The sequence below is a fragment of the Muntiacus reevesi genome, chromosome 10 (genome assembly GCF_963930625.1).
Source record: "Muntiacus reevesi chromosome 10, mMunRee1.1, whole genome shotgun sequence".
Classification (NCBI taxonomy): Eukaryota; Metazoa; Chordata; class Mammalia; order Artiodactyla; family Cervidae; genus Muntiacus; species Muntiacus reevesi.
In genome coordinates this window covers 7,747,234-7,771,149 of record NC_089258.1, presented here as the reverse complement: position 1 = coordinate 7,771,149, position 23,916 = coordinate 7,747,234, and the positions used below count along the sequence as shown (strand labels likewise).

Below are 23,916 nucleotides of genomic sequence, written 5' to 3'. Positions count from 1 at the left end.
GGTTCTAGCCACCTGCCAGAACCCCAGTTCTCCTAGCTTGGGTCCCTGGTCTCCTGGGAAGATCCAGATGTTCCAGGCCTGCATGATCTTAGGTAAGTTGCTTCCTTGCTCTGAATCTCAGTTTCCCTACTTGAAAAATGAGTTTGAAAAGGGATACTCACCTGGGTGAGACTTAAGTGTCTTTTTTGGGGAGGAGGGTCTTTTCTTTTTTGAGCAGTCTGAGATTTCAGAGGCCAGGTTTCATCGAGGTATCTATACTGTTCTCCAACTCCCCTCTCTACTCTGTCAACCAGAGCTGCTCATTTCTTCCTGACTGATATCATGGCATACCTGAGTTTGTACAAAGGATTCTGTGGCTCAAGAGAGTTTGATTCCATGCTTCCAGTGCAAGGGGGCACAGGTTTGATCTCTGGTTGGAGAACTAAGTTCCCACGTGCTGTGTGGCACCATTAAAAAAAAAAAAGTCTGGAAAACAATTTGATTGAAAGCAGTTTACACGATACATTAATCAAATGACATGTCAGTGGAAATAAATAGTTGATTCATTTTTTTACACATCAGTATTTTGGGGGCACTTGGAAGTTCAGATTAGTTTTAGTATCTTCAGGCATTTTCTTTCTTCATTCTGATTTTTAAATTTTTCTATTTGTATTTTTATTCCTAACTAGGTTCAGCCAGTTGTGTCTGCCCCATGTTATTCATAATAGAGAAGAGTTGGATACCTTTAAAATTGGAGACAATTCACTGCTGTCCAGTCATATATATGACATGGATATGGACTTACTGGAGTGAAAAAGATAATGCTTAATATATGAGTGAAGAAAGTACTTAACAAAATTTTATACAAGTTTCATTCTACTTATTGTTGACAAATTGGGGTGGGTGTGTATATGTGTGTACATGAAAAAAAAAAGGATTAGAAAGAACCCTACCAAAATGTTTGTAGTAGTTTTCATGGAGGGAAAAATGTTCTTTTGACTTCTTTGTATTCTAGGTAATAAAAGACTTAAAAGGAGCTGAGATTTTTTTATTTGCTTTCTATTTTTTAAAAATTTCCACTCCAACGATGGACAATTATATTTGCTTGACTTGCTTGGCTATGTGTTCATAAATATTTAAATTTTCAGTTAGGTTGAACATTAATGTCCCTACTTACTAGTTCACAATGAAAGATTTTTAGTGTAATGAGTGAGAAATGGGAGGCTGATGAGCACTGGGTTATTTCCAATCTTAACGTTAATTGTTGTTCAGTCACTAAGTCAGGTCCGACTCTTTGTGACCCCGTAAACTGCAACACACCAGGCCTCCCTGTCCTTCACCGTCTCCTGGAGTTTGCTCAAACTCATGTCCATTGAGTCAGTGATACCATCCAACCATCTCATCCTCTGCCGCCCCCTTCTCCTCCTGCCCTCAATCTTTCCCAGCTAATAGTTATATATAATTCACTGATTCATAATACTGCAAAACTATCGTACTGCAGGCAAAATTAGAATAACAGAACAATCTCTGAAAGAGGGACTAGACACCCACAGATACATCAGAGTTTGCAAAGAGTTTGCCCAGCCTCTGAGCCCCCGTTACGGCCTCTCCTCTCTCCACAGTTGAACCTCCTGCCACCTCAGCCTCCATCTCTTCAGCTGTGGCCATCCTCCATCCCACCAGTTCACTGAGGCCGGCCTCTCCTCAGTACCTGTCTCTGGGGCCATAGCGTCCTCAAGCTTTGTGCGTCCTCTTGGTAGGCTGGTGTCTGGGTTTCTATCTCCTCCCTCCTCCTACCACCTGCTCCTTCTCTGTCACCCTCCTGTCGCCAGCTTATCCTGCCCTGCCCCTTGCCCCAACCCTCATGCTTCCCGACAATCCCATGGACTCCAAAGTAGATGCCCAGGGGCTGACATAGGTTCTCTCTCTCCAGCCTGAGCCTGGGCCCAACCATGCCTCTGCCTGCTGGAGGCTCCGAGGCCTCAGGGGCCCCAGACTGACTGCTTCACGCTTCTCTTTGCTTAGAAGCCTCGGAGGGGCTTCCCAGGTGGCTCAGCAGGTAAGAATCCACCTGCAATGCAGGAGACACAGGAAACCCTGTTTCAACACCTGGGTCGGGAAGATCCCCTGGAGAAGGAAATGGCAACCCATTCCAGTATTCTTGCCTGAAAGATCCCATGGACGGAGGAACCTGGTGGGCTACAGTTCAAAGGATTTCAAAGAGTTGGACCTGACTCAACACACAAAGAGGGCTTCAGGCCCTTGGGATAAAGTCTAACTGCATGCCCTGGTGGACAAAACTCCTCATGGTCTCCCCTGCTCACTTCTCTAGCCCTCTGCAAACCACTGACAATTCCCAGAATGTGCTAGGTTTTCTCACAGTCCCACTGGTCTTCAAATGACTAAATAGAACCACTACTTCCCCATCCTTCCTCACTCACCTTAGAGGACTCAGTGTCCATGTTATGTCTTCTGGAAGATTCTTGCCCACCTCCAGCCTGGCTTAGTGGTTCCTGTATTCCCTCTACTTTATCACGGTGTATCCTAAGTCACCTGCCATTTATATATCTCAGTGTACAGCCCAGTAAATGAGCCCAGGGCTTGATCCCTGACTCCAGCATGGATCCCGGTCTTCCTTCCTCACCAGTCCTACCCCAGCCCACCCCAACTCTGCCCATGTTCTGATCTCACCAAGACCCCAGAGTGCCACTTTTGACTCTTACCTCACCCTTGCCTCAATTGCACACACAGGAATAAAGGCAGGTGTCAGACTTCCCTGGTGGTACAGTGGATAGGAATATGTCTGCTCATACAGGGGACAAGGGTTTGATCCCTGATCAGGGAAGATCCGACTGAAGCTCATGCGCCCAGAGCCTGTGCTTTGCAACAAGAGAAGCCACCACATGAGAAGCCTGCGCACAGCAACGAAGACTAGTCCCGCTCATTGCAACTAGAGAAAGCCTGCTCTCAGCAACGAAGACCCAGTGCAACCAAAAAATGAAATAAATAAAAAACTATTTAAAAAAAAAGGCAGATGTCCACCACTACCAGGGGTGCATCTCTACCTCCCTGGAGGAAGGATTCAAGTCTGCAGAGGTGGTGAGGGGCAGAGCCTCAGTCACAGGGTTGCTGTGGTAGAGTTCATTCCTTAACGATGGTCTCTGACTGGGCAGCCGACCTTGGCCTCTCCTTACAGAGTGAGTGACCTGCTGGTCTAGGAGGGGTGGTGTGTGGGCAAGTGCATGCTAAGGCGACTCAGTCATGTTTAACTCTGTGACCCCCATGGACCGTAGACTCTCAGGATCTTCTGTTCCTGGGATTCTCTAGGCAAGAATACTTGAGTGAGTAGCCATGCCCTCCTCCAGGGGATCTTGCCTACCCAGGGATCGAACCTGCGTTTTCTGCATTTCCTGCATTGCAGGCAGATTCTTAACCCACTGAACCAAAGTGGCAGAAGCGGGGTGGGGGTTTGGGGGAGGGGCCGGGGAATGGGGGAAGCTGTGGCTTGGCTGGGCAAGGCAAGTTCCAGACCAGATCCGTTCTATTGGCACCCTCTAGAGGACAGTTCTATCACCGGAGTTGGCTTTGCAACCAAACCCTACGCCCCCTGTCCACAATAAGGGGCTGCCAGCCTCAGAACCTTCTGGACCCGCTGCCCACCCTCCACGACTCCACCTGGCAGGTCTCCTTACAGTCTGCAGACCAGCAACCCCTCCCTTGTTTCTCAGCACCAAGTCGCCTGCTCAGATCCCAGGCTGCCTCTCTTTGGAGGCTCACCCATGCCCCAGTTCCAGTACTCTTGCCTGGAAAATCCCACGGATGGAGGAGCCTGGTAGGCTGCAGTTCATGGGGTCGTGAAGAGTCGGACACGACTGAGCGACTTCACTTTCACTTTTCACTTTCATGCATTGGAGAAGGAAATGGCAGCCCACTCCAGTGTTCTTGCCTGGAGAATCCCAGGGACGGGGGAGCCTGGTGGGCTGCTGTCTATGGGGTCGCACAGAGTCGGACACGACTGAAGCGACTTAGCAGCAAGTCCTGGCTCCAGAGGTCCTCTCCTAGATGGTGGCTGGTCCCCTGGCTGGCTCCTGACCCACCTTGGCCACCCACCCGCGGGCATGCCCTCTGGTTCAGCCTGGCTCCTTCCCAGAGGCCTTGCTTACTGTTCCCATGGGAGGTGTTTTCTTGAGGGCTGGGCCTAGCTTTCCCCTTTAGTCACTAAAATAAAATGGGGGCTCCCAGAGGACGAGGCCCAGGCTTTTTCTCCTCCCTACCAGACTAAGAACCTCCAGAGGACCAGGCTGGCTTCTACCTCCCCTCTTGGACTGAGGTTTTCCTGCAAATATGGCTTTTGTCTCTTCCCCTCAGAGTCCAGGGCCTGAGTCTCCCCTTCCTCCTTTGGGATGGAGGCTTCCTTAGGACTGACTCAGGGTCTTCTTCCCAGCCCTTCCACCTGGCTGTTGATCTTCAGAGTCTTCCACCTCGAATCCCCGTTCTGTGCAGTTCTCCCCACAGAGGGGGGTTCAGGGGTCTCCGGAGTCTCCCCCAGCTCTGGGATCCGAGGGTGGGGGGAACTTCCTCTGGCTCTGTGCTGGACACTTGGCTTGGTGCACAGGCCCTTCCTCTGAGACCAAGAGGCCCAGAGTGCCCACCGGGAGCTCCGCCTCTGACCTCACAAGGGCTGTCTCAGAACCCCGTCTCCACGGCACTGTTGGCAGGAGAAGGGGTGCTATTTTGGGCAGTGTGTCTGCACTTGGCTCGCGTGACAAGGGCCAAAGCCCTGCTCCACTGACCTCTTCCCTGGAGGAGCAGAGCAGAGCAGCACTTGGGTCACCCTGAGGAGGGCTGAGAGGCGGGCTCTGGCCAGGGACACTGGGACCACAGAGCCCTAGCAGCGGCTGCAGCCAGGGCCCGAGACGGTCATGGAGGAAGCTGTCGAGGGGCTGCTGTGACTGAGCGGCCCCGAGGCAGGCAACTGGGAGCATAAGGCCCTTCAGCAGAGTGAGTTGGGTCCCAGGTAGGGCCGGGACAGGGGGCCTCCCCTGGGACTCAGGCTTCGGGGATGCCATTCCTGGGGACCACATGGGCACAGGGCGGCCATGGGAGTGGCTGGGGAAGGCACCCAGCTGGGAGTTGAAGGCCTGGATATCTTCTGGTTTAGTCCTGAGTTGCTGCCTCATACAGGCACGTCACACTTTCTTTCTTGGCTTCCTTACCTGTAAATTGACTGTTGGCAGGGCCAGTGGTGGAGCAGAGATTGGGAGGATGTGTGGGGCTAGGTAGGCTGCCAGGAGGGCCTGGGATGGGAAACGAATAGAGACTGGCGACAGGGACCAGAGCGGGAGGAATGTGGATCAGAGTAGGGGGTGGATTCCTGGCTTTGCTGGGGTAGTTTCTCCCTCTGGAGCCCCTCCTGGGCCAGGGCTGAGGGTGTCTGCAGTCGGGGCGAGGTGCGGGAGCTTACACGGCAGTTGGAAGAAGGGGGGCAGAATAGGGAGCATGCAAGATGGGGAGGTCCAGGTTCACCTTCGTGCTATAATTTTCAAGGAAAATGGGAATAAAAGGGGTGGGGGTCTTCAGGAAACGTGAGAGGGTAGACTTTGTTCTGAGGTGGGGATATGGACTAAGTGAATCTTCAGGACCTCATCCTATGTGGGGTGTATGTGTGTGCATGCACGTGTGTGTGTGTGCCCATGTGTGTGTGTGTGTGTGTGTGTGTGTGTGCCCATGTGTGTGTGTGCAAGAAGGAGGCTGATGAGGCCCTGGAAAGTCAGAGTTTAAGTCAGCCACAGGAGGGCCTGAGGTTAGACTGAAGGCAGTAATACCCACCTGTGTGAGGGTGGAAATGCTGCAGGGAGCCTGTGGGCATCTCCATCGTCCAGAGCTAGGCTGCAGGCTTGGGAAGGAAGGTCAGGAGGACCTCGGCAGGGCCCTGGCCTGGGGTGCCAGGGGTCCTGAGGCCAGCAGGGGTTGGGGTGGGGCTCCAGGGCCTCTCCCTATTGGCTGAAGCACACACACCCCTCCTCCCTCCCTGCCAGCTTGGCTGGGTTGAGGTGTTGGCACTGGCAGGAGCTGTCCCCGTGGCTTTTCCCCTGGGGAGCTGAGGTCTGATGGGAATGAGGGGCCAAGTTCTGTGGCCCCCAGCCCCAGGGACCTCTCTTTGGCTTCACAGCATCTGAAAATCTCAAAGACAATATGACTCAGTCAGACAGGAAGAGGCGGTAAGCACCCCCATGTTCCCCTACCTCAGCCCTCCTATCCGGCACCCAACACACCCCCAGGGCCCTCCTGACCCATCCTAGCTCCTCCCTCACGGCAGCTGATACACTAAGACTCCCCACTTCCCACCCTGCTCCAGCCACGGGGCCCAGGAGATGAGCCTCTCCCATCTGCACCTCCCTCCTTGGCCTCCATGGAGCCAAGCACGGGCTGGGCCCTGGGGTGAGGGGAGGCTCAGAAAGACCCAGATGAGGGTCAAGGGGCTGGGCAGGGGGTTCCAGCTGCCCCTACGCAGGTTGTGCTGAACTGGACTGAACTCACTACTTCCCGCCCGCTCAGGCTCAGGTCTCTTTGAGGCAAAATGAAACCCAAAGTCCTTGGAATGGCTAAGGCCCTGCCTATTCAGTGCTTGTTACTCTCTGACCTTCCCCCATCCTACCCACCCACTCTCCCCTCCTTTTCTTCCCTCCAAACATGCTCAGAGTCCTTCAGTGACCATCCGCTCTGCCTGAAACATTCTACCCACAGTTTCCCACGTGGCTTGCTCCCTCACCTCCTTCCTGTCTTTGCTCAAATGCCTCTTTCTCAATGAGGGGACCTGAATGCCCTGTTCCAATTCCTTCCCTTTCCCTTTTCCCTGCTGCAGCTCCCGGTAGGTAGGTAGGACAGTAGGTAGGACATATCAATACCACGCAAATATACGTACTACTTGCTTCCTTTCCTTGCTGCCGGCCAGCTCCACACAAGCATGGGTGTTGGTCTTCTTGTGTGCTCTAGGATAGACAGAACGCATGGGTCGCCTCTGTGCTGATGATGCCACTGTGCCCACTCAAGACTCTCCCAGGGCTTTGGACCCTGTTTGCAAAGACCTTCTGTTGGCCCAGACAACTTAGCCCCAGTTGAGGATAGACTTCTTCCCATCACCCCGCTGCCTCCTGTGGTCTCAGCTCAGTCAAGGATCCCTGTCTCCCCCAGCGCTCCAGCCAGAAGTCATGGCCTTGTCCTTACATGTCTGCCCCCACGCCTCACATCTAACCACCAATCTCCTAAAAAGTTTAAGAGGTGCTCACTTCCACCTCCCTACACTCTCACAGCCACCACCTGCCCATTCTCCCCAAGTCTCTGCTGACCTGCCCTTCTCCCGCCCCCGGGGGCTGCTTGCTCTGAGGAGTTACCCATCTCCTTACGGAAGAACCCATCCAAGGGCAGGGTTTACTTGTACCCCTCGTGCCTGACTCCTAAGTAGATGCTCAACAGACGTTTGTTAAATGGATGGATATGGGTTAGCAGCTTGAATGGTTGGCTTGAGGTTAGCTGAGCAGTTTGCAGCTGGTTGGTTGCTTAGATAATTAAATGAGTTGGCTAATAGGAGAGCCAGTTAGTTGGTTAAGTTGCTAGGTTGATTAGTCGAAGGGTTGGTTGCTAAGTGGTCAGATACTTAGTTCCTTAATTAGCAAGGAACTAGGTAATTGGGGCTGCCCAGAGTGATCAAGAACCCGCCTGCCAATGCAGGAGACATAAGAGATGCGGGTTCAATCCCTGGGTCGGGAAGATCCTCTGGAGGAGGGCATGGCAACCCACTCCAGTATTCTTGCTTGGAGAATCCCCATGGACAGAGGAGTCTGGTGGTCTACAGTCCATAGGATCCCAAGAGTTGGACACGACTGAAGCAACTGAGCGTGCATGCATTTAGGTAGTTACCTGGTTCTTGGTTGGTTTCTTGGTTTGTAGGCTAAGTTTTCTTCAACCCCCCCACTGTAAGCTCTCTCATTTTTGCCCCTGGATGAAATGACCATCTCTGATTGGGCGACCTCCAAATGGGTATCTCTAAACCAGACCACGTTACCAGCAGGCTCCTTTCTGGTGACCTCCGCTTAGCCGTCTAGTGGGCTCCTCAAATTGCTTCAGCACACCCAGAGGTGACTCCTCATCCTCTGCCTAGACCTGCCGCTTCTGTTATGCACCTCACACACCATTGTGCTGCTCCAGCCAGAGTCGGGGCATCCCGGACTCTCCCCTCTCCATCCTCCTCTCTAATGAGACACAAATCTGTTCGTAGGACTGCCTTCCTCTGGCCATTTCCGTGCACCTTCTTGGCTCTGGCTGCCATTATCGTTCAGCCTGTCTGATTGCTCACACGTCCTCCACTCCTGCTCCCTCATTCCTGCCTCCAAGCAGGAGGCAGTGCTCCTGCCTAACTCCTCCACCCCAAGACCCTCTGGGGTCAGACTCCCTAGTGTGGGCCATGCGGCCATCTGCCCTCTCTGCCCATCTCATGCCGCTTTGCCTCTTCTCTCTGCAGCCCGTCTTTGCAGAATTCCTCTACACTTCACACATTGTCATCGCTGCAAGCCTTTGTCCAAACCATGCCAGTGCCCAGGGCTTTCCCCCACCTCCCTGATGCTCCTTCATCTGACCAGCCTTCTATTCTAGACCTAAATCTCCCTTCCTCTGGGAGAGCCTCCTACTCCCTCTGCTGGGTCATTTGCTTCCTCCCTGCCACCCCATAGCGTCCAGCGTTCACTTGTGGCAACACTCCTTGCTGTTGTTCAGCTGCTAAGTCGTGTCCAGCTCTTTGTGGCCGCATGGACTGTAGCCTGCCAGGCTCCTCTGCCCTCCTTGCATTGCAACACTCCTTACACTGTAAGTAATTGCTTAGTAAATTGTTCATCTTTCTAAGAGCAGGGATCATGCCAATGTTCTTTACTACAGTCCCCAAACACATTGAAGAAGGAAATGGCATCCCAGTCCCATGTTCCTGCCTGGAAAATCCCATGGATAGAAGACCCTGATGGGTAACAGTCCGTGGGGTTGCAGGGTTGGACAAGAGTGAGCGACTGAGCGTGCATGCGCTGAACACACTCTAGGCAGCCAGTGCATCTTTGGTTCATTGGTTTGTTGGTGGTTGTCACTTACTGAGTCCTGCTTGCTGTGTGGTGAGGAGGAAGAGGCCAGGGTCCCAGGGCTCTCTTGGTGTCATTGACTTCCTACTTTGTCTGCCTCTCCTCTGCCTCTGTGTTACCTTCTGGGACTGTTCTTCTATTTTTTTTAAATAATATTTGTTTACTTATTCACTTTTGGTTGTGCTGGGTCTTCGTGGCTGCACAGGCTCTTCTCTAGTTGCAGTGAGCGGGGGCTCCTCTCTAGTTGCAGTCTATGGGCTTCTCCTGGTGCTGGCTTCTCTTGCTGCAAAGCACGGGCTCTATGATACGAAGCCTTCAGTAGTTGCGGCTCCCAGGCTCTAGAGCTGTGACACATGGGCTTAGTTGTTCAGCGGCATGTGGGATCTTCCCGGACCAGGGATCGAACCCGTGTCTCCTGCATTGGCAGGTGGATTCTTTACCATTGAGCCACCAGGGAAGCTCCCAGGACTGTTCTTGAATTCCTGTGGCCTCAGGCTCTTCCTCAGAGCCAAGGAGGCCAGTCACAGGGACACGGGGACACCTATGGGATGCTGCATGGCATCGGCAGGGGGTGGACGCACGTGGACTGACTGTTCAGGCAGCGCTACATCCCCCTCCGTATGCTCAGTCCTGGGTTTGTTCCCCTGAAGTAAGGACAGAACAAGGACTAGGGTGGGTGAGAAATGAACTTGGGTTCTCGGCCAGAAACGTAGATTGTGCTTTATCCACGCCTGGCTTACATTTCTCACTCTCAGGGCTCACTCTTGGCTGCTGTGAGGCTGGGGAAAGTCAGGAAGCTGGGGCGGGGTGGGGGTGCTGCGGTGGTCCCCAGCAGGGTGAGGAAGTTGAGGGACAGGCAGCATGGGAGAGGAAAGGGTCACCAGTCTGAACAAGCACTAAGGCTGCAAGCAGGGAACTCGTCCTTCTCCTCCAGAGCCTCCAGGCTGTCTCCTTCCCCAGACTCAAGTCTTCTCCCCCCAGCCCCAATAGAAGATAGAGCCTCTAACTCACTCTTTCGTTTGTCCATCCAATCATCCATTTACCAAACAAATGTTTATCAACGGTCTACCGTGTGTCAGGCACTGTGGGGAGTGCCGGGGATCCCGGGGAGAGCAACAGGCCTGCTGCAGCTCATGGGGTCGCAAAGTGTTGGACGTGACTGAGCAACTGAACTGAGCTGAACTGAGCAGGCAAAGTCTCAGTTTTCATTCATTGGAGTGTACTCTGCCCATCTACTACATGCCCGGCACTATACTGAACACCGAGAATACACTGGGGAGTAAGACACAGCCCATCTTTTCCTCCCTCCTTCCCTTTCATTGGTTCATTCATTCACTCACTCATTCACTCACAAGCGTCTGTTCACGCCGACCTTGCCGCAGAGCCTGGTGTACTTAGCCGTCCCTGTCTCTGACGGAACCTGCTGTGTGCTTCGGGCCTCGGTGCTGTTCACAGAGCCTGGGAGCCAACTCTGCCACACCCCATGCTGCTTGCAGAGCCTCGCAGTTGCCAGATCTTGCTTGATGACTTAACTGTGTCCCCAGAGCTCTGGCCCCAGCAAACAGGCAGGCAGGCAGGCAGGCAGGCAGGCAGACAGCTGAGCTCTACTCTCCCGCCTGCTCTCTCCCACCTGCTTCTCCCCCAAGGCTCTTTGGCGCCACAGACAGCACTTACAGGCCCCCCATCTGCCCCCTCTGCACCCTCACCTCATGGGTGCACCTTCCCAATGGCCCAATGGTCCAGTCTCTGGCAGGAGGAAGAAGGGGCATGACCTGGCTGTCCAACCCCAGTCCCTCCTCACGTCCCTGGGCTCTCACGTGCCTCTGACCCCCGAGGTACCAGCTGCCCTGGGCAAGAGCAGGCGTGTGTGGAGAGGCCCCTGAGTTACCCATTAACTCAGCCGTGACAATAAGTGCACCTGATCTCATTTCTGCCCATGGGCTCCTCCGGCCGCTGCTTCAGGTCCACCCGCGTGTCCAAGATGCTCTCGAAACCTACAGCAAAGGTGCAGGTCATATGGCAGAGCGAGTTAGTTCGACAGTTCCTGGCGGAGTTCATCAGCACGTTTGTCATGATGGTGAGTGGGCGGGGGGTGCAGGGTGAGCAGACTCTGAGGAAGGGATCTCAGGGAAGTGGGGCCTCAGAAAGGTGGGGCTCCGGACCCCACCCATGGCCCGCTCCCCACGTCTGGGCCCTGGGTCACACTGTCCCTTCCCCAGCCTCTGAGGGAGAAGTATAGGAAAACAAGGGCTTGTCTTTCTCACCAAGTCTTTTTGGGAGAGAAGGGGCTCCCAATATGTGGGGCGAAATGAAATCCTGAGTTACAGGTGGGTGGGTGTATTGTGGGCATGGCTGGGAGTGAGGAGAAGGGAAACAGTAAAGAGATTGGAGAGGATGTGGAGGCTCTGAGAATTAATCCTGAGGGTGATGGGGAGACATTGAAGGCTTTCCAGGAGGGGAGTGATATGGCCAGATGTGGGTTTTAGGAAGAAATTCTGGGCTCCGTGTGGAGCCTAAGCAGAGTGGGCAATGCTGGAGGGAGGGGAGCCCAAGAAGAAGCTGTTGGGATGGCCTAGGATAGAGAGAGAGAGGTCCAGGGATCAGTCCAGGGTCAGTCTGGTCCAGGGATGGAGAAGAAAGCACACATCCGGGGGAGTTAGAGAAGACGGAAAGATGGACAAAGGAGACGGCGAGCAGCAGGTGTGGGGTAAATGTTGAGGGGGCCATTTCAGCCTGAGGTCAGCTTTCCTGCAATCAGGTGAGCTGCTGGGGGTAGGAGAAATCTCAGGGGTGGGGGTGGCTGGGTATAGAGGCCTGGAACTCTGCAATGTGGTCTGGGCTGATGTAAACAGTTAGACTTCATCAGAACATGAATCGTGATTATAAAATGTGTACGATGAGAACGTATAGAAAGAAAAAGGAACTGAGTTGAGGACAGAGCTTGAAGAATGAAGAGGCGCACACAGAAGGGAATGGGTGTGCAGCGGGGTGGGAGGAGAAGGTGGGGGGAGGCCAGGTCACAGAAGAAGGGGGAGCAGTCAGCAGTGCGGGGGGCTGTGGACAGCCCGGAGTAGTGAGAACCGACAGCTTCCTGTAGGGTATGGCAACCTGGAAGACCCTGGGGGACCTGGGGAAGGCTCTCTAAGGGGACCACGGGGGAGAATCCAGATGCAAGTGGGATGTGGGGTTTCTTGGGCACCCCCTGTCCTGTCTCAGCCCAGCCACTCACCCACCCAGCCTCTGCCTGAAGCTGTGGCCACTCTCGTTTGTACCTTATGAAGACCTGGGTCTGTGACAAGGAGGGTTAGCCTCTGGGGAGGGGAACTATGGTTTCGGGGGCACAACAGAGGTGGCGGTGGGGGGAGGTGAGAGGATGAGTGTGTGTGTAAGTGTGAGTGTCTGTGCACTGAGTCACAGTGTCGGACAGACAGGGGGACCCACACTGCCCAGGGGACTCTGGACGCCTGGGTTCTTATCCTGATCATTCTGCCACTGAGTCATCAGCTGGCCTTGGGCAGGTCTCTCTGTGTTCAGAGCCTGTCTTCTCAGACATTATTGTTGTTGTTTGGTCGCGACCCATGGACTACAGCACACCAGGTTTCCCTGGCCTTCACCATCTCCCAGAGTTTGCTCAAACCCATGTCCATTGCGTCAGTGATGCCATCCAACCATCTCATCCTCTGTCGCCTCTTTCTCCTCCTTCCACACGCTCATTCCCAGCATTACAGTCGCTTCCAGTGAGTCAGCTCTTCTCATTAGGGGGCCAAAATACTGGAGCTTCAGCTTCAGCATCAGTCCTTCCCATGAATATTCAGGGTTGATTTCCTTTAGGATCGACTGGCTTGATGTCTGATCTGGCCCCAGACATTATTAACAGTGTGAAACTGGGCCTCCATGGACTTTGGAGCTGGGTCTGAATGCTGGCTCTGCTGTCTTCTAGCTGTGTGATCTTACATAAATATCTTAACTGTTCAGAACTTGAGTTTTCTCACTGGTGAGTGTGACGCTAATATTGAGCTGGCTGACTTGTGTGAAGAAAGTTTGAAGCCAGAAACTCAGCATGCATGTGGCTCACATGCGTTGGCTGATTCTCAAGCTGACACTCTCTCAACTGCCCTTCCCTCCCTGCCTCTCGCCGTCTCCCTCTCCTCCATTACCTGCCCTCCTGAGCCGTGAAGACAGCATCTGGACCCCCTCTTGCCTTAATCCAGGGCAAAGTAATTAATTGCTGACAAGACATTCCAGCCCCATGAGGGTTGTTAGACCTTGGCACTGCGGAGGTGGGAGGGTGCCTCCTGGGAGAGCTCCTAGGGACAGCAGGCCCCACCCACATGCATTCCTGCCTGCCCACTGCCCCTGTTGGCGGTTCTCCTCCCTTTATTGAGGTTGTTATTGAGCACCTACTGCATATCAGGCATTATAATGCTAGGCCCTCCTGTGCAGCTTCTTCCCAAATCCTCATAACAGCCCTATAAGGGTGACGCTATTATTATCCCCATTTCACAGATGGAGAAACCGAGGCTTTGTGAGACAAAGTCACTTGTCCAAGGTCACATTTTAAGTTAAGATTAAATCCAGTCTAGCCTAATATCCTGGCCTTGACCTTTGATCTCCATGCTCTGTCCCTTACCTTAGCTGGATTTCTAACTCTCTCCCAGCCGAGGGAAGGCCCTCAGGTCCAGGCTTTGGAAAGTTTAAGACCCCTCTCCAGGCCTTGGTTTTCCCTGGGAGCAGAAACATTTGCCACTCAGTTACCCTGAGGATTGAAGGGAAGTAACGTGTAAAAGAACTTTGTGAGATTTAAGCTCACAGGGGACATTGTGTTGTTGTTATTTTTAGGTGTCAGGCCTGTGCCAAGAAGTGGGGGCTTTCTCAGGTGATAGGAAGCTCAATGAGTCATCAGCGTGAAGGTTTCGCCAGAAAATCTAGAGTGACCTTGGGCCCCATTTATTGCAGCACCATGAAGGAAGTAGGCTGTTCCACTCCATTCCACTCTTTAGCCTCCGGGGGTGTTGTCCTCCAGGCTGGGCCTGAGGCTATTGGAGGCACCTGGACTGGCTGGGCCACATTCACTGGCCAGGGAGGGGAGGAGCTGGGCTATCAGTGTCCTGGAAACCCAGCTGGGGTTGTGAGCAATAGGGCAGGGCCTGCAAAACTCATGTTGTCAGGGCCTGAGAGAGTCACCGAGGCAGGTGGGGACTGGCTAACGGCGGAGTGCTGACCTACGTGAGGACGTGGCTGCCACCACTCTGGCTGACTGTTGCCACTCTGGCTGGCTATCACCACTCTGGCTGGCTGCCGCCACTCTGGCTGGCTGTCGCCACATCACCTGGAATACAGGCTGCTTTGACAGAGATTCTGATTTTGCAGGAGAAGCTGAACCTTCTGTGCATCAAAACCAAGTTAATCAAACAAAACTTGTGCTGAACAGACGAGGTCCAGGGACTGCCGGTCGGCAAACTTGACACACATGGGGTTTATTCACTCATTCATTGTTTTTAGTAAACGGTTTTGAGCTCCTACTTGGAAATGGGGACCTTCCTCTTCAAACACTCCATGCCTGCTCTAGTCCTGGCATCTCTACCCCGAATCTGTCAGCCTGGCCTGGCCTCGCTCCCCACCCCTATGCCCCCTCTGCCCCTGTCCTCTCCTCCTCACCCCACCTTTGGCCCTAAGCCGGCCTGTGTCTGGGCTCCCCTGCACCTGTCCTGGGGCTCCTGCGGGAGCCAGCAAGCCCTGCTCAGCGGCCTCTCCCCTCCCCTATCCAGGCTAGTGCACTGGTTCCCAGATTATCCCGAATCTAATGTGCTCACCAGCCACTTTTCATCAGCAAATGGCTTGGTCTCCAGGCTGACAGAGACGGCCAGGTGTGCCACCTCCTTCCCTGGTGTGTCTGGCTCCTCGCTGATCAGACCTCCCCTCCCCGCGCCCACAAATGCCCCCTCCCCCAGTCAGGAGCCTCCACTCCTATTCATCCCCCCACCCCAGGCTCCTCAGGCACTTGGCTTCTTCTTTTCTCTCTTCTGTATCTCCAGCCCCTCCCTCTCTCGACCTTAGCACACTCAAGACTCCCTCCCTAAAACAGCAGAACAGAGAACTCTCCTCCCTTCTCTCTGCGAGGCCCTTCATTTATCACACTTGGTCCCCCTCCCTTCTCAGGCAGGTTCTCAAAGAGATGTCTCCACTGGTCCTTTCAACTCTTCCTCACCACCTCCTCCCCTCCCGCTCTCTGGACCTGACTTCTGACCCCACGCCCTGATGAGACAGTGTTCCCCACCTACTCAAGAACCCTGGGTTGTCACATCCAATGGGATGCTTTCCAGGCCTTCTCACGCTTGACCCAGAGACAGCACATGATCATGTGGGCCATAGCCTCCTTGGGAAACTCTGCTTCTCTCTGGGGTACAGGGCACATTCTCTCTTTGTTCTTCCATTTCTTTATTTTTTTTTTTTAATTTATTAATTTTTGGTTGTGCTGGGTCTTTGTTGCTGTGTGTGGGCTTTCTCTAGCTGTGAACAGGTTTCTCATTGCGGAGACTTCTCTTGTTGCACATCCTGGGCTCTAGGTGCTTGGACTTCAGTAACTGCAGCAAATGGGCTCAGTAGCTGTGGGGCATGGGCTTAGTTGCCCCAAGGCATGTAGAATCTTCCTGGACCAGGGATCGAACCCCTGTCCCCTGCATCGGTAGGTGGATTCCTATCCACTGTGCCACCAGGGAAGTCTTGTTCTTCCATTTCAACGGCAGCTCTGGCTGGGGTTTCTAACACCCACCCCTGAGGGCTGACGTTCAGCCCTCGGTTCACCCTCTCCCAGGGGTCTTCATACCCTCCCTCATGGCTTCAACTCACGTCCACAATTCTTCAGGTATTTCTTTTTTCACAAACTCCAGAACTCTTCAAGGGAAATACAATATGAGCCACATATGTAATGTAAAATTTTTCTAGTAGCCACATTAAAAAGGTAAAAAGTGACAGGTGAAATTAGTTTTAATAGTTACTGTATTTAAGCCACATGTTCATAATGTTACCAATTCAACATGTAATCAATATACAGTTATTTAAGATTTACATTTTCTTTTTCCTCCTAAGCCTTTGAAATCTACTGTGTACCTTACACTTACAGATCTCAGTTCAAGTACATAATAGCCAAGTGTGGCTCATAGCCATCATATTGGATGATAGATCTAGACTGTGATTTCCAGCAGTCTGGACATTTAGAGGTCTCTCAAAGACAACACATCCAAAACATAGAGTATTCAGAGGAGATGCCATCTGAATGTGGCCTTAAAGTAGAGTATCAGTTTTTCAGGATCTAGGATCAGGTATTCCAGAGGGAGGGCGTGACCTATGCAAAACACCGAGGCATGAGAAAGCAGGCATGAAGGGAGCAGTCCAGTTGTTTCCTCCGAGACTGGCATAGGCAACTGCCTAGATTCGAAACTGGCTTACAGTGTGCAAAATGTACGCTTGGTGTTTTTTTTGGTTTTATTTTGTTTCTAAAAGATTTATTTATTTATTTATTATTTTTGGCGCACTGAATCCTCATTGCTTTGTCTTGTTGAGGCAAGCAATGTGTTCTCATTGTGGAGCGGACTCTAGGGCACATGGGTTTTGGTAGTTGCTGTGTGTGGGCTCAGTAGCTGTCACACACGGGCTTAGTTGCTCTGCAGCATGTGGGATATTCCCAACCCAGGGATCGGACCCCTGTCCCCTGCATTGGCAGGTGGATTTCTAACCACTAGACCACCAGGCAAGCCCCAAGATGTATATTTGAGACAAGCCACTCAACTTCTCTAAACCTCTGGTTTCCCATCTGTCAAATGGGGAGAATAATAATACCTAATGAGTAACAGGTTTAAGGGTTAAAGGAGGTGAGAGGTAGAACTTGCTTACCAGTGCCTGGCACATAGTGAGTGCTCAATAAATAGTTATTATTCTTTTTTTCTTTATTTTTGGCCCACCACGTGACATGAGGGACCTTAGTTCTCTGACCAAGGATGGAACCCACACCCCCTGCAATGGAAGTGTGGAGTCTTAACCACTGGACAGCCAAGGAAGCCCAAATGGTTATTATTTTTAATAGTAGTAATGTTATTTGGCTTCCCAGGTGGCACAGTGGTAAAGAATCTGCCTGCCAATGCAAGAGGTGCATGAGATGCACATTCAATCCCTGGATAGGGAAGATCCCCTGGAGGAGGAAATGGCAACTTGCTCCAGTATTTTTGCCTGAAAAATTCCATGGACAGAGCAGCCTGGCAAGCTATGGGCCATGGGGTCGCAAAGAATTGGACATCACTGAGTGACTGAGCACACATATAATGCTATTATTGGTAATAGCATTATTTTTGGTATTCAACATAGAGTGTTCAACATAGAGAATACTAGACCCGATATGAAACTGAGAGGCAGAAGGCATGAAAATCAAGGATCTTAAATGGTGACTTACTGAGTTTGGACTTTATCCTAGAAATGGAAGGGAGCCAGGAATGTTTGGACCAAAGGTAGACAGACATGGTCAGATTTTTGTGTTAGGTCACTCTGGCTGCAAGGAGTCTGGGTAAGATCTGGGGAGAATATAACCAGAGTTGACCATGTGCCATGGAGAACATACAAGTTTCTGACTTGGCTAACTGGGATGGGGGAACATGGAATGAAGATCACATTTTCTGAGAGATGGTGAGCTTTAGAGCTGGAGGTGTCTGTGGAACACCCTGGAGACTTCTCGGAGGTATTTGGAAAAAGAGATCTGGCTCCCAAGTGCAGATTTTGGGAATTAGTCCATCAGGCATATCTGAAGCTGGTAAGAAAACCCAGGAGTGACTGAGGTGAGTTATGAAAAAGGCCAGGGATAGAACACAGGGATCATCTGTATTTATGAGGCAGGTGAAAGAAGAAGAATGTGGGAAGGAACTGTGGAGAGGGAAAGGCTACAGAGAAAAGAGGGAAACCAGGAGAGAGACATGTCGGGGAAGTCAATGAGGAGGTCCTTCTGGAAGCAGAGCGGTGAGGAGAGTGAAAGTCAGCACAGTCAAGTGAGACGATGCCTGAAGGGACCACCGGGAAATCCAGAGGCTGGAGCCTTCGGACAAGGGAACTGGTGTCTGCGACGCGGGATGCAGAAGCCAGACTGGGAGGGGGACAGGGGAAGGGGCAAAACACCTGAGATGGTTGAATGGCATCACCGACTCAATGGACGTGAGTATGAGTCAACTCTGGGAGATGGTGAAGGCCAGGGAGGCCTGGTGGCTGCAGTCGACGGGGTTGCAAAGAGTTGGACACGATTTAACAACTAAACTGAAGCTGAGCGGGTCCTTCCTGGAGCCTGACTGACATGGGAGGAGGCATCCAGGAGTCCACAGCTGGACAGGGAGGCCGGGATGAGCTGGAAGCTCTACTTTAAGGAAGGAGGAGACCCAAGTCTGTGGGAGCCAGTCAAGGCGAGGGTAGAAGATACAGGCAAGAGGTAGGAAGGCCTCTGCAGAAGGAGATAGAGGAGGGCACAGGAGCCAGAGTTGGAGGGGAAGGCAGTACAGAGGGGGGTGTTAGTGGCTAGGGGGAGGTTGAGTAAGGGCCTCCTTTTAGGTCTCTAACCTCCCTGAGGAGGGGCTCAGTGGGGAGACTCATCTGATGAGATCTGGTGGTTGGGGATGGGTGAGAAGTTCAGAGGTGACGCCTGAGGGTGGGCTTCCAGGGCTGATGCGTGTGGAGGTGGTGAGGGTTGGCGGTGGGTCCTGACAGAGCCCAGAAGGAAGTCTGCGGAGTCCCTGAAGAAATTTCCTTTGGACTACGCTGATGAGCGAGAAGCTCTGAGGGGTCCGATCCACACCAGCCCTGTCCTCCTGGAAGCCCTTCAGGTGCACTTGGAGTCTAGGCACCGGGCAAGTTCCGTGGGAGCCTGACTCTCCCTCCTCACCCGACTCGTTCTCTAGCACGCGTCCAGCTCCCACTGGTCAGCTGTGACAGGCCTTGGCGGGGGCAACGGGTCGAGGTCACGAGGGGGCATGTCTCTGGAGGAGGAGGGCACGGCAGGGAGGGCTAGCGCGTGGAGGCGTGGAGCCCCAGCTGAGGCTGGGCTGCCCGGGTGGGCGGCCCCCTCAGAGGCCCTCTCCCACAGGTGTTTGGCCTCGGCTCCGTGGCCCACATGGTGCTAGGAGGCAAAATGGGGAGCTACCTCGGTGTCAATTTGGGCTTTGGCTTCGGAGTCACCATGGGAGTGTACGTGGCGGGGAACATCTCTGGTGAGTAGACCGGGCCCCAGCCGACAAGCCCGGCCAGGTGTCCCCCGTGGGCTCCTCCGGCCCCCTTCCAGCCAGCCCCTTCTCCAAGTCAGCTGGCGCCTTGCCCTCACGGGCCACCTTCCTCTGCCCAGACGCTTCACGAGCCCCCTTGACCCACCATTTTTACAAGCTGGGTTCTCTCAGGCAAGCGACTGAACCCTCCACCGATTGCTCTGCTTCACGGGGAGATGGAGACAGTGGTTTCTGCCTCGCAGGGTCCCTGTGAGGACTGAGCGAGCCCCCTTCACAGACGCTCGCCGTTCTCACCGCTGTTGCCGTTGCCCTCGGCGTTACTGATGGCTGTTTGTTTCTCTGCCGACGCCCTGGGCCGTCCCTGCAGGGGCCCACATGAACGCGGCCTTGACCTTTACCAGCTGCGCGCTAGGCCGCATGTCCTGGAGGAGGTTTCCCGTGTACGTTCTGGGTCAGTTCCTCGGCTCCTTCATGGCGGCGGCCACCATCTACGGCCTCTTCTACAGTGAGTGTCCTGCCCCGGGCGGCCCACCTCTGGCCTCGGCCTCCTCCCCTGAAATGTGGGCAGCTCCGAGCGCGTCCTCGCCTGTGAAAACGCTGGGATAGAAGAGTCTCGGAGGCGCTCCCTGCGCTGCATCCTACCGCCTCATCTCTGGGACAGTGGCCGGGTTCGGTCGGGGGCAGGGGGGGGTGGCAGGTTCACACTCAGTCTGTATTCCCACAGCCGCTATTATCGAGTTCTCGGGGGGAAAGCTGACGGTGACTGGCCCCACAGCCACTGCTAACATTTTTGCCACCTACCTTCCTGACCACATGACATTGTGGAGGGGCTTCCTGGATGAGGTCAGTGGTCCAGGCGCGGGTGGCCCTCCTCGGGCCCTCCTCCACTCCAGAAGGGGCCAGCAGGCAGCCCCCTGTGGTGGAGCGGGCAAGAACCCTGGATGGGACAATGCAGAGTCACGGCTCTGCCAGGGGTGGGGGCTGGGGGCGCTGCTGAGGCCCCTGGGCTTGGCCGGGGGCCCCAGGTGCTGCCACGGTGCCTCTCCCCAGGTGGCGGTTACTGGGATGCTTCAGCTGTGTCTCTTAGCCATCACAGAGAAGGGGAACAACCCAACGCTAGCGGGGACGGAGGCCATTGTGATCGGCATCCTCGTTGTCATCATCGGAGTATCCTTGGGCATGAACTCAGGATATGCCATCAACCCATCCCGGGACCTGCCTCCCCGCTTCTTCACCTTCCTCGCTGGCTGGGGCTCACAGGTCTTCAGGTACTGCGTGGTCCAGCCCACTCCTGGGAGTTTCCTGTGGGTTCCCTGCATGCAGAGGGTGGAACAGCCCAGGAGCGTCCTGCAGATCCGCCCTCTCCAGGCAGCGACCTGGGAGGCAGGAATGGGTCCTGATCTTCCTCCAGACCCTGCTCCTGAACTGAACGTCAGCCCTGCCCCAGCCCCAGGCTGAAGCTGATCAGTGCCCCAGGCTCAGGGCCGACTCCCGGGCTAGGATGGGGCTTCCTCCTCTACTCTCCAGCCCCCGCCACCCCTCCCTGCGTCGTGGCCTGAGGTAGACGCAGGTGCCATGCTGGGTGTTGGGCCCCTAAGCAGGCCTCTGCCTTCTGTCTGCAGCGCCAAGGACTGGTGGTGGGTGCCGGTAGTGGCACCGCCCCTGGGTGCCTACTGCGGGGCCATGATGTACGCGATCTTCATCGGTTTCAACAAACGGCAGGAGTCCCAGGTCCTGGAGAATCCCAAGATGTCTGAAGACCACAGAATATCTGTGTTGCCCAAGACCGTGTCTCACCAGCACGGGGTCTCTTCCCTCACGCCTGTCTCTGTGTACCCCGAAGACAGACCCTCAATCTTGCACCACCCTTAAGCGACTCCATCTGCCTAGAGCCCCTCTAAGACTATTTGTGAGCCTACATCCACCCCAATAAATAAAGCCTTGTCCCACAGTGGCAACCCCACTTCTTGGGGGCCTCCTGTGGTGGGGCTTACCTCCTGGGTCCTCCCAGGAGCTCCCGGATTATGCTGTAACCCAAGGCTGAGCACAGAGGTGAGTGGCCTCTGACTCCTGCCGGCCCTGGGAGCTGAGTGGCCCCCAGGGGAGCAAGTGGAAGGGCCGATCAGTGGCCTCAGTAAAGACAGGACCAGATTAGACGACCCTGGACACAGAAGGGTGGGCTGCCAGGCACAGGGCAGGGAGGGGATGGCATGGGGGAGGGATTCCACCTGGCAGGTGGGGGTCAGCCCTGGACGAACCGTGAACTGCCCTGGGAGAAGACTCTGGACTCTCCTTCAATTCCTGGCCAGTCCTTGGACCAGGCAGGCCAAAGTCCCAGTGTGTGGATCAGAGTTTCTCAACATTTTCTCCCCTTATTCTCCCCTCCTCAGGAGCCTTCTAGGATTTTTTTCCCTCTTAATCACATGATATTTTAATACCACAGATATACTGCATATCTGTTTGTGTACTGTACATATATCTTTGCTTTATACAAAAAAAGTAAGGTTTTTAAAAATCTCTCCCTTTCAAGGATCCAATTTTTTCACCCATGGGAGCATAATCACCCCACCCTTGAAAATGCCTGAAGCAGACTGAGAGGAGGTAAGAGAGGCTCTGCCTTCTTCATGGGGGCAGAACTCTTCCACCGTGGAGAATTCCAGAGCCGGAAAGGAAGAAGCAGAGAGGAAAATCCTGTCAAAAGGCAGGGGACAGGAAATGGTCTCATGAGGTTCCGGGGAACAGGTCCACCGATCCCAGGCCAGGAGGATCATCCTGCTTCTGGGACTCAGAAGGCAGCATCACCCATGGCTTCTGTCCCTGCTTCTGCTTTTAGCCTTTCAGCAGCCACTGGGCACCTCCTGGGTACAGGCTCTGCGGGTGAGGTTGGGTCTCTGTCTTCAAGGAGCACAGCCCCAACTAGGGACAGGTGATGACAAGAAAAGAGCGGAGGGGTGAAGAAGGGGCTGTGTGCAAGGCTCAGAGGGGGCTCACAGCTCAGTCCTGAGCTGAGGCCACAGATGGCTTCCTAGAGGACAAGACAGAGCAAAGGTGGGGGGTGGTCCTTTCTGGGGCTGGATGCCGAATTTCAGGGTTTGAGGAGACAGGGCGGGGGAGGTGGGTAGAGGACGCTGGTTTTCCTTCTGGTGCTGAGGACCTGGTGAGATGAGGTTTAGAAAGTCCACTTGAGCTGCAGTTTGCAAGATGCTGGAAAAGGGGGAGACTGGGGCCTGTAAGGAAGTGTGGGGCGAGGCTGCTCCAGGAGGGGCAGCGGGGCAGCTCACAGGTCAGCACTAGAGGGTTGAGAGAAGAGAAAGGATTCTCCTGTCACCAAGGAGGTAAAAGCCTCAGGCTAGACTCAGACTGGAGGGAGGAGTGGGTGAGGACGGGCCAGGGGCCAGGGCTGCCTTCCAGTTTCTGGCTTGGACCTGGGGTGTTGGAGGTGTCCCCACTGAACATGGAGAATGGGAAAGGCACGGGTTTGAAGAGGAAGATGATAATTTATACTGGAGACACATCGACTTTGAGTTGCCTATGGGACTTGGGCAATAGGTGTGTAGTCCTGGGCAAGTTATTCTGCCGTGCTGGGCCTTGGTTTTCTCATTTGTAAAGTTGGTCTAATGCTATCAAAATACCTACCGTTTGTGTTGATATGAATATTAGATGAAACAAAACATGTACCATGCTGAGGATGGTGCCTGGCACAGAGTCAGTGCTCAATAAATGATTATGCCTTTCGTGTGGTCTGGAGCTCAGAAGAGTCGAAGTAGAGGTTGGGGAAACGGGGTGTGTGGACAGAGCTGGGGCAGGAGAAGGGGGAAGGAAGGGCCAGCGAGCAGGGTCCTGGGGAGGCGGAATGGGCCTCTCAAGAGGTTTGGCTGACGAGGGGCACAAGGTCAGGGGACACTGGAAACACCCCAGATGTCCATCAACAGGGGACACACTTACATTGCAGTCCAGTCACATGGGGCAGAATAGAATATATCAGTGAAAAGTGAGGTACAACTGCTACCTGTAATGACACGGAGAAAGTGTGCAGGCATAAAGAGTGATGTCGTACATTATACCATTAAAAACAAGCAGACAGCAATATATTCTTTGGGTGCACATATGCGATAAAACTCCCAGGTTCGATCCCTGGGTTGGGAAGATCCACCGGAGAAGGGAATGGCTATCCACTCCAGTGTTGTTGCCTGGAGAATCCCATGAACAGAGGACCCGCGTGGGCTACAGTCCATGGGGTCTCAAAGAGTCAGACACAACTGAGTGAGTGAGCATACACGCGTGTGATGAAACTACTTTTAAAAAAAGAAGAAAGGGACTTTCCTGGTGGGCCAGTGGTTGAGAATCCACCTGCCAAAGCAGAGAACATCGGTTCAGTCCCCGGTTCAAGAAGATTCCAGATGCTGCGGGGCAACTAATCCCGTAGGCAGGCGCAGCTACTGAAGCCCGAGCGCCCTAGAGCCCAAGCTCCGCAACAAGAGAAACCATCGCAAAGAGAAGCCCACACACTGCAACTAGAGAGGAGTCCTGCTCGCCGCAACTATAGAAAGTCTACATGCAGCAAC

At 53.8% G+C, this 23,916-nt stretch overlaps 1 protein-coding gene across 5 annotated transcripts; it reads left to right on the top strand.

The window, feature by feature from the left end:
• Positions 1-4,808: 4,808 nt before the first annotated feature.
• On the top strand, positions 4,809-23,085 carry AQP7 (aquaporin 7). Of its 5 annotated transcripts, XR_010664634.1 has the most exons (9): positions 4,809-4,980; positions 6,152-6,200; positions 11,064-11,178; positions 19,216-19,339; positions 19,719-19,856; positions 20,076-20,194; positions 20,402-20,619; positions 20,974-21,403; positions 21,882-23,085. XR_010664634.1 is itself a non-coding variant. In XM_065947467.1 (8 exons), exons 2-8 carry the CDS (start codon positions 6,175-6,177, stop codon positions 21,221-21,223), a joined length of 990 nt encoding a protein of 329 aa, XP_065803539.1. In that variant the 5' UTR covers positions 4,809-4,980; positions 6,152-6,174; the 3' UTR covers positions 21,224-23,085. The 5 variants fall into 5 exon arrangements, 4 of the variants coding, with proteins under 4 accessions (XP_065803539.1, XP_065803540.1, XP_065803542.1 ...); XM_065947467.1 differs by having other exon boundaries at positions 20,974-23,085; XM_065947468.1 differs by having other exon boundaries at positions 4,809-4,996; positions 20,974-23,085.
• Positions 23,086-23,916: the final 831 nt, after the last annotated feature.

Bases quoted from the DNA above. Each gene is read 5' to 3' on its own strand.
- AQP7 (XM_065947467.1), top strand. From the start codon at position 6,175: ATGACTCAGTCAGACAGGAAGAGGCG. The intron at 11,179-19,215 runs GTGAGTGGGCGG...CCTCTCCCACAG, and splicing joins TCAGCACGTTTGTCATGATG to GTGTTTGGCCTCGGCTCCGT. The intron at 20,195-20,401 runs GTCAGTGGTCCA...GCCTCTCCCCAG, and splicing joins GGAGGGGCTTCCTGGATGAG to GTGGCGGTTACTGGGATGCT.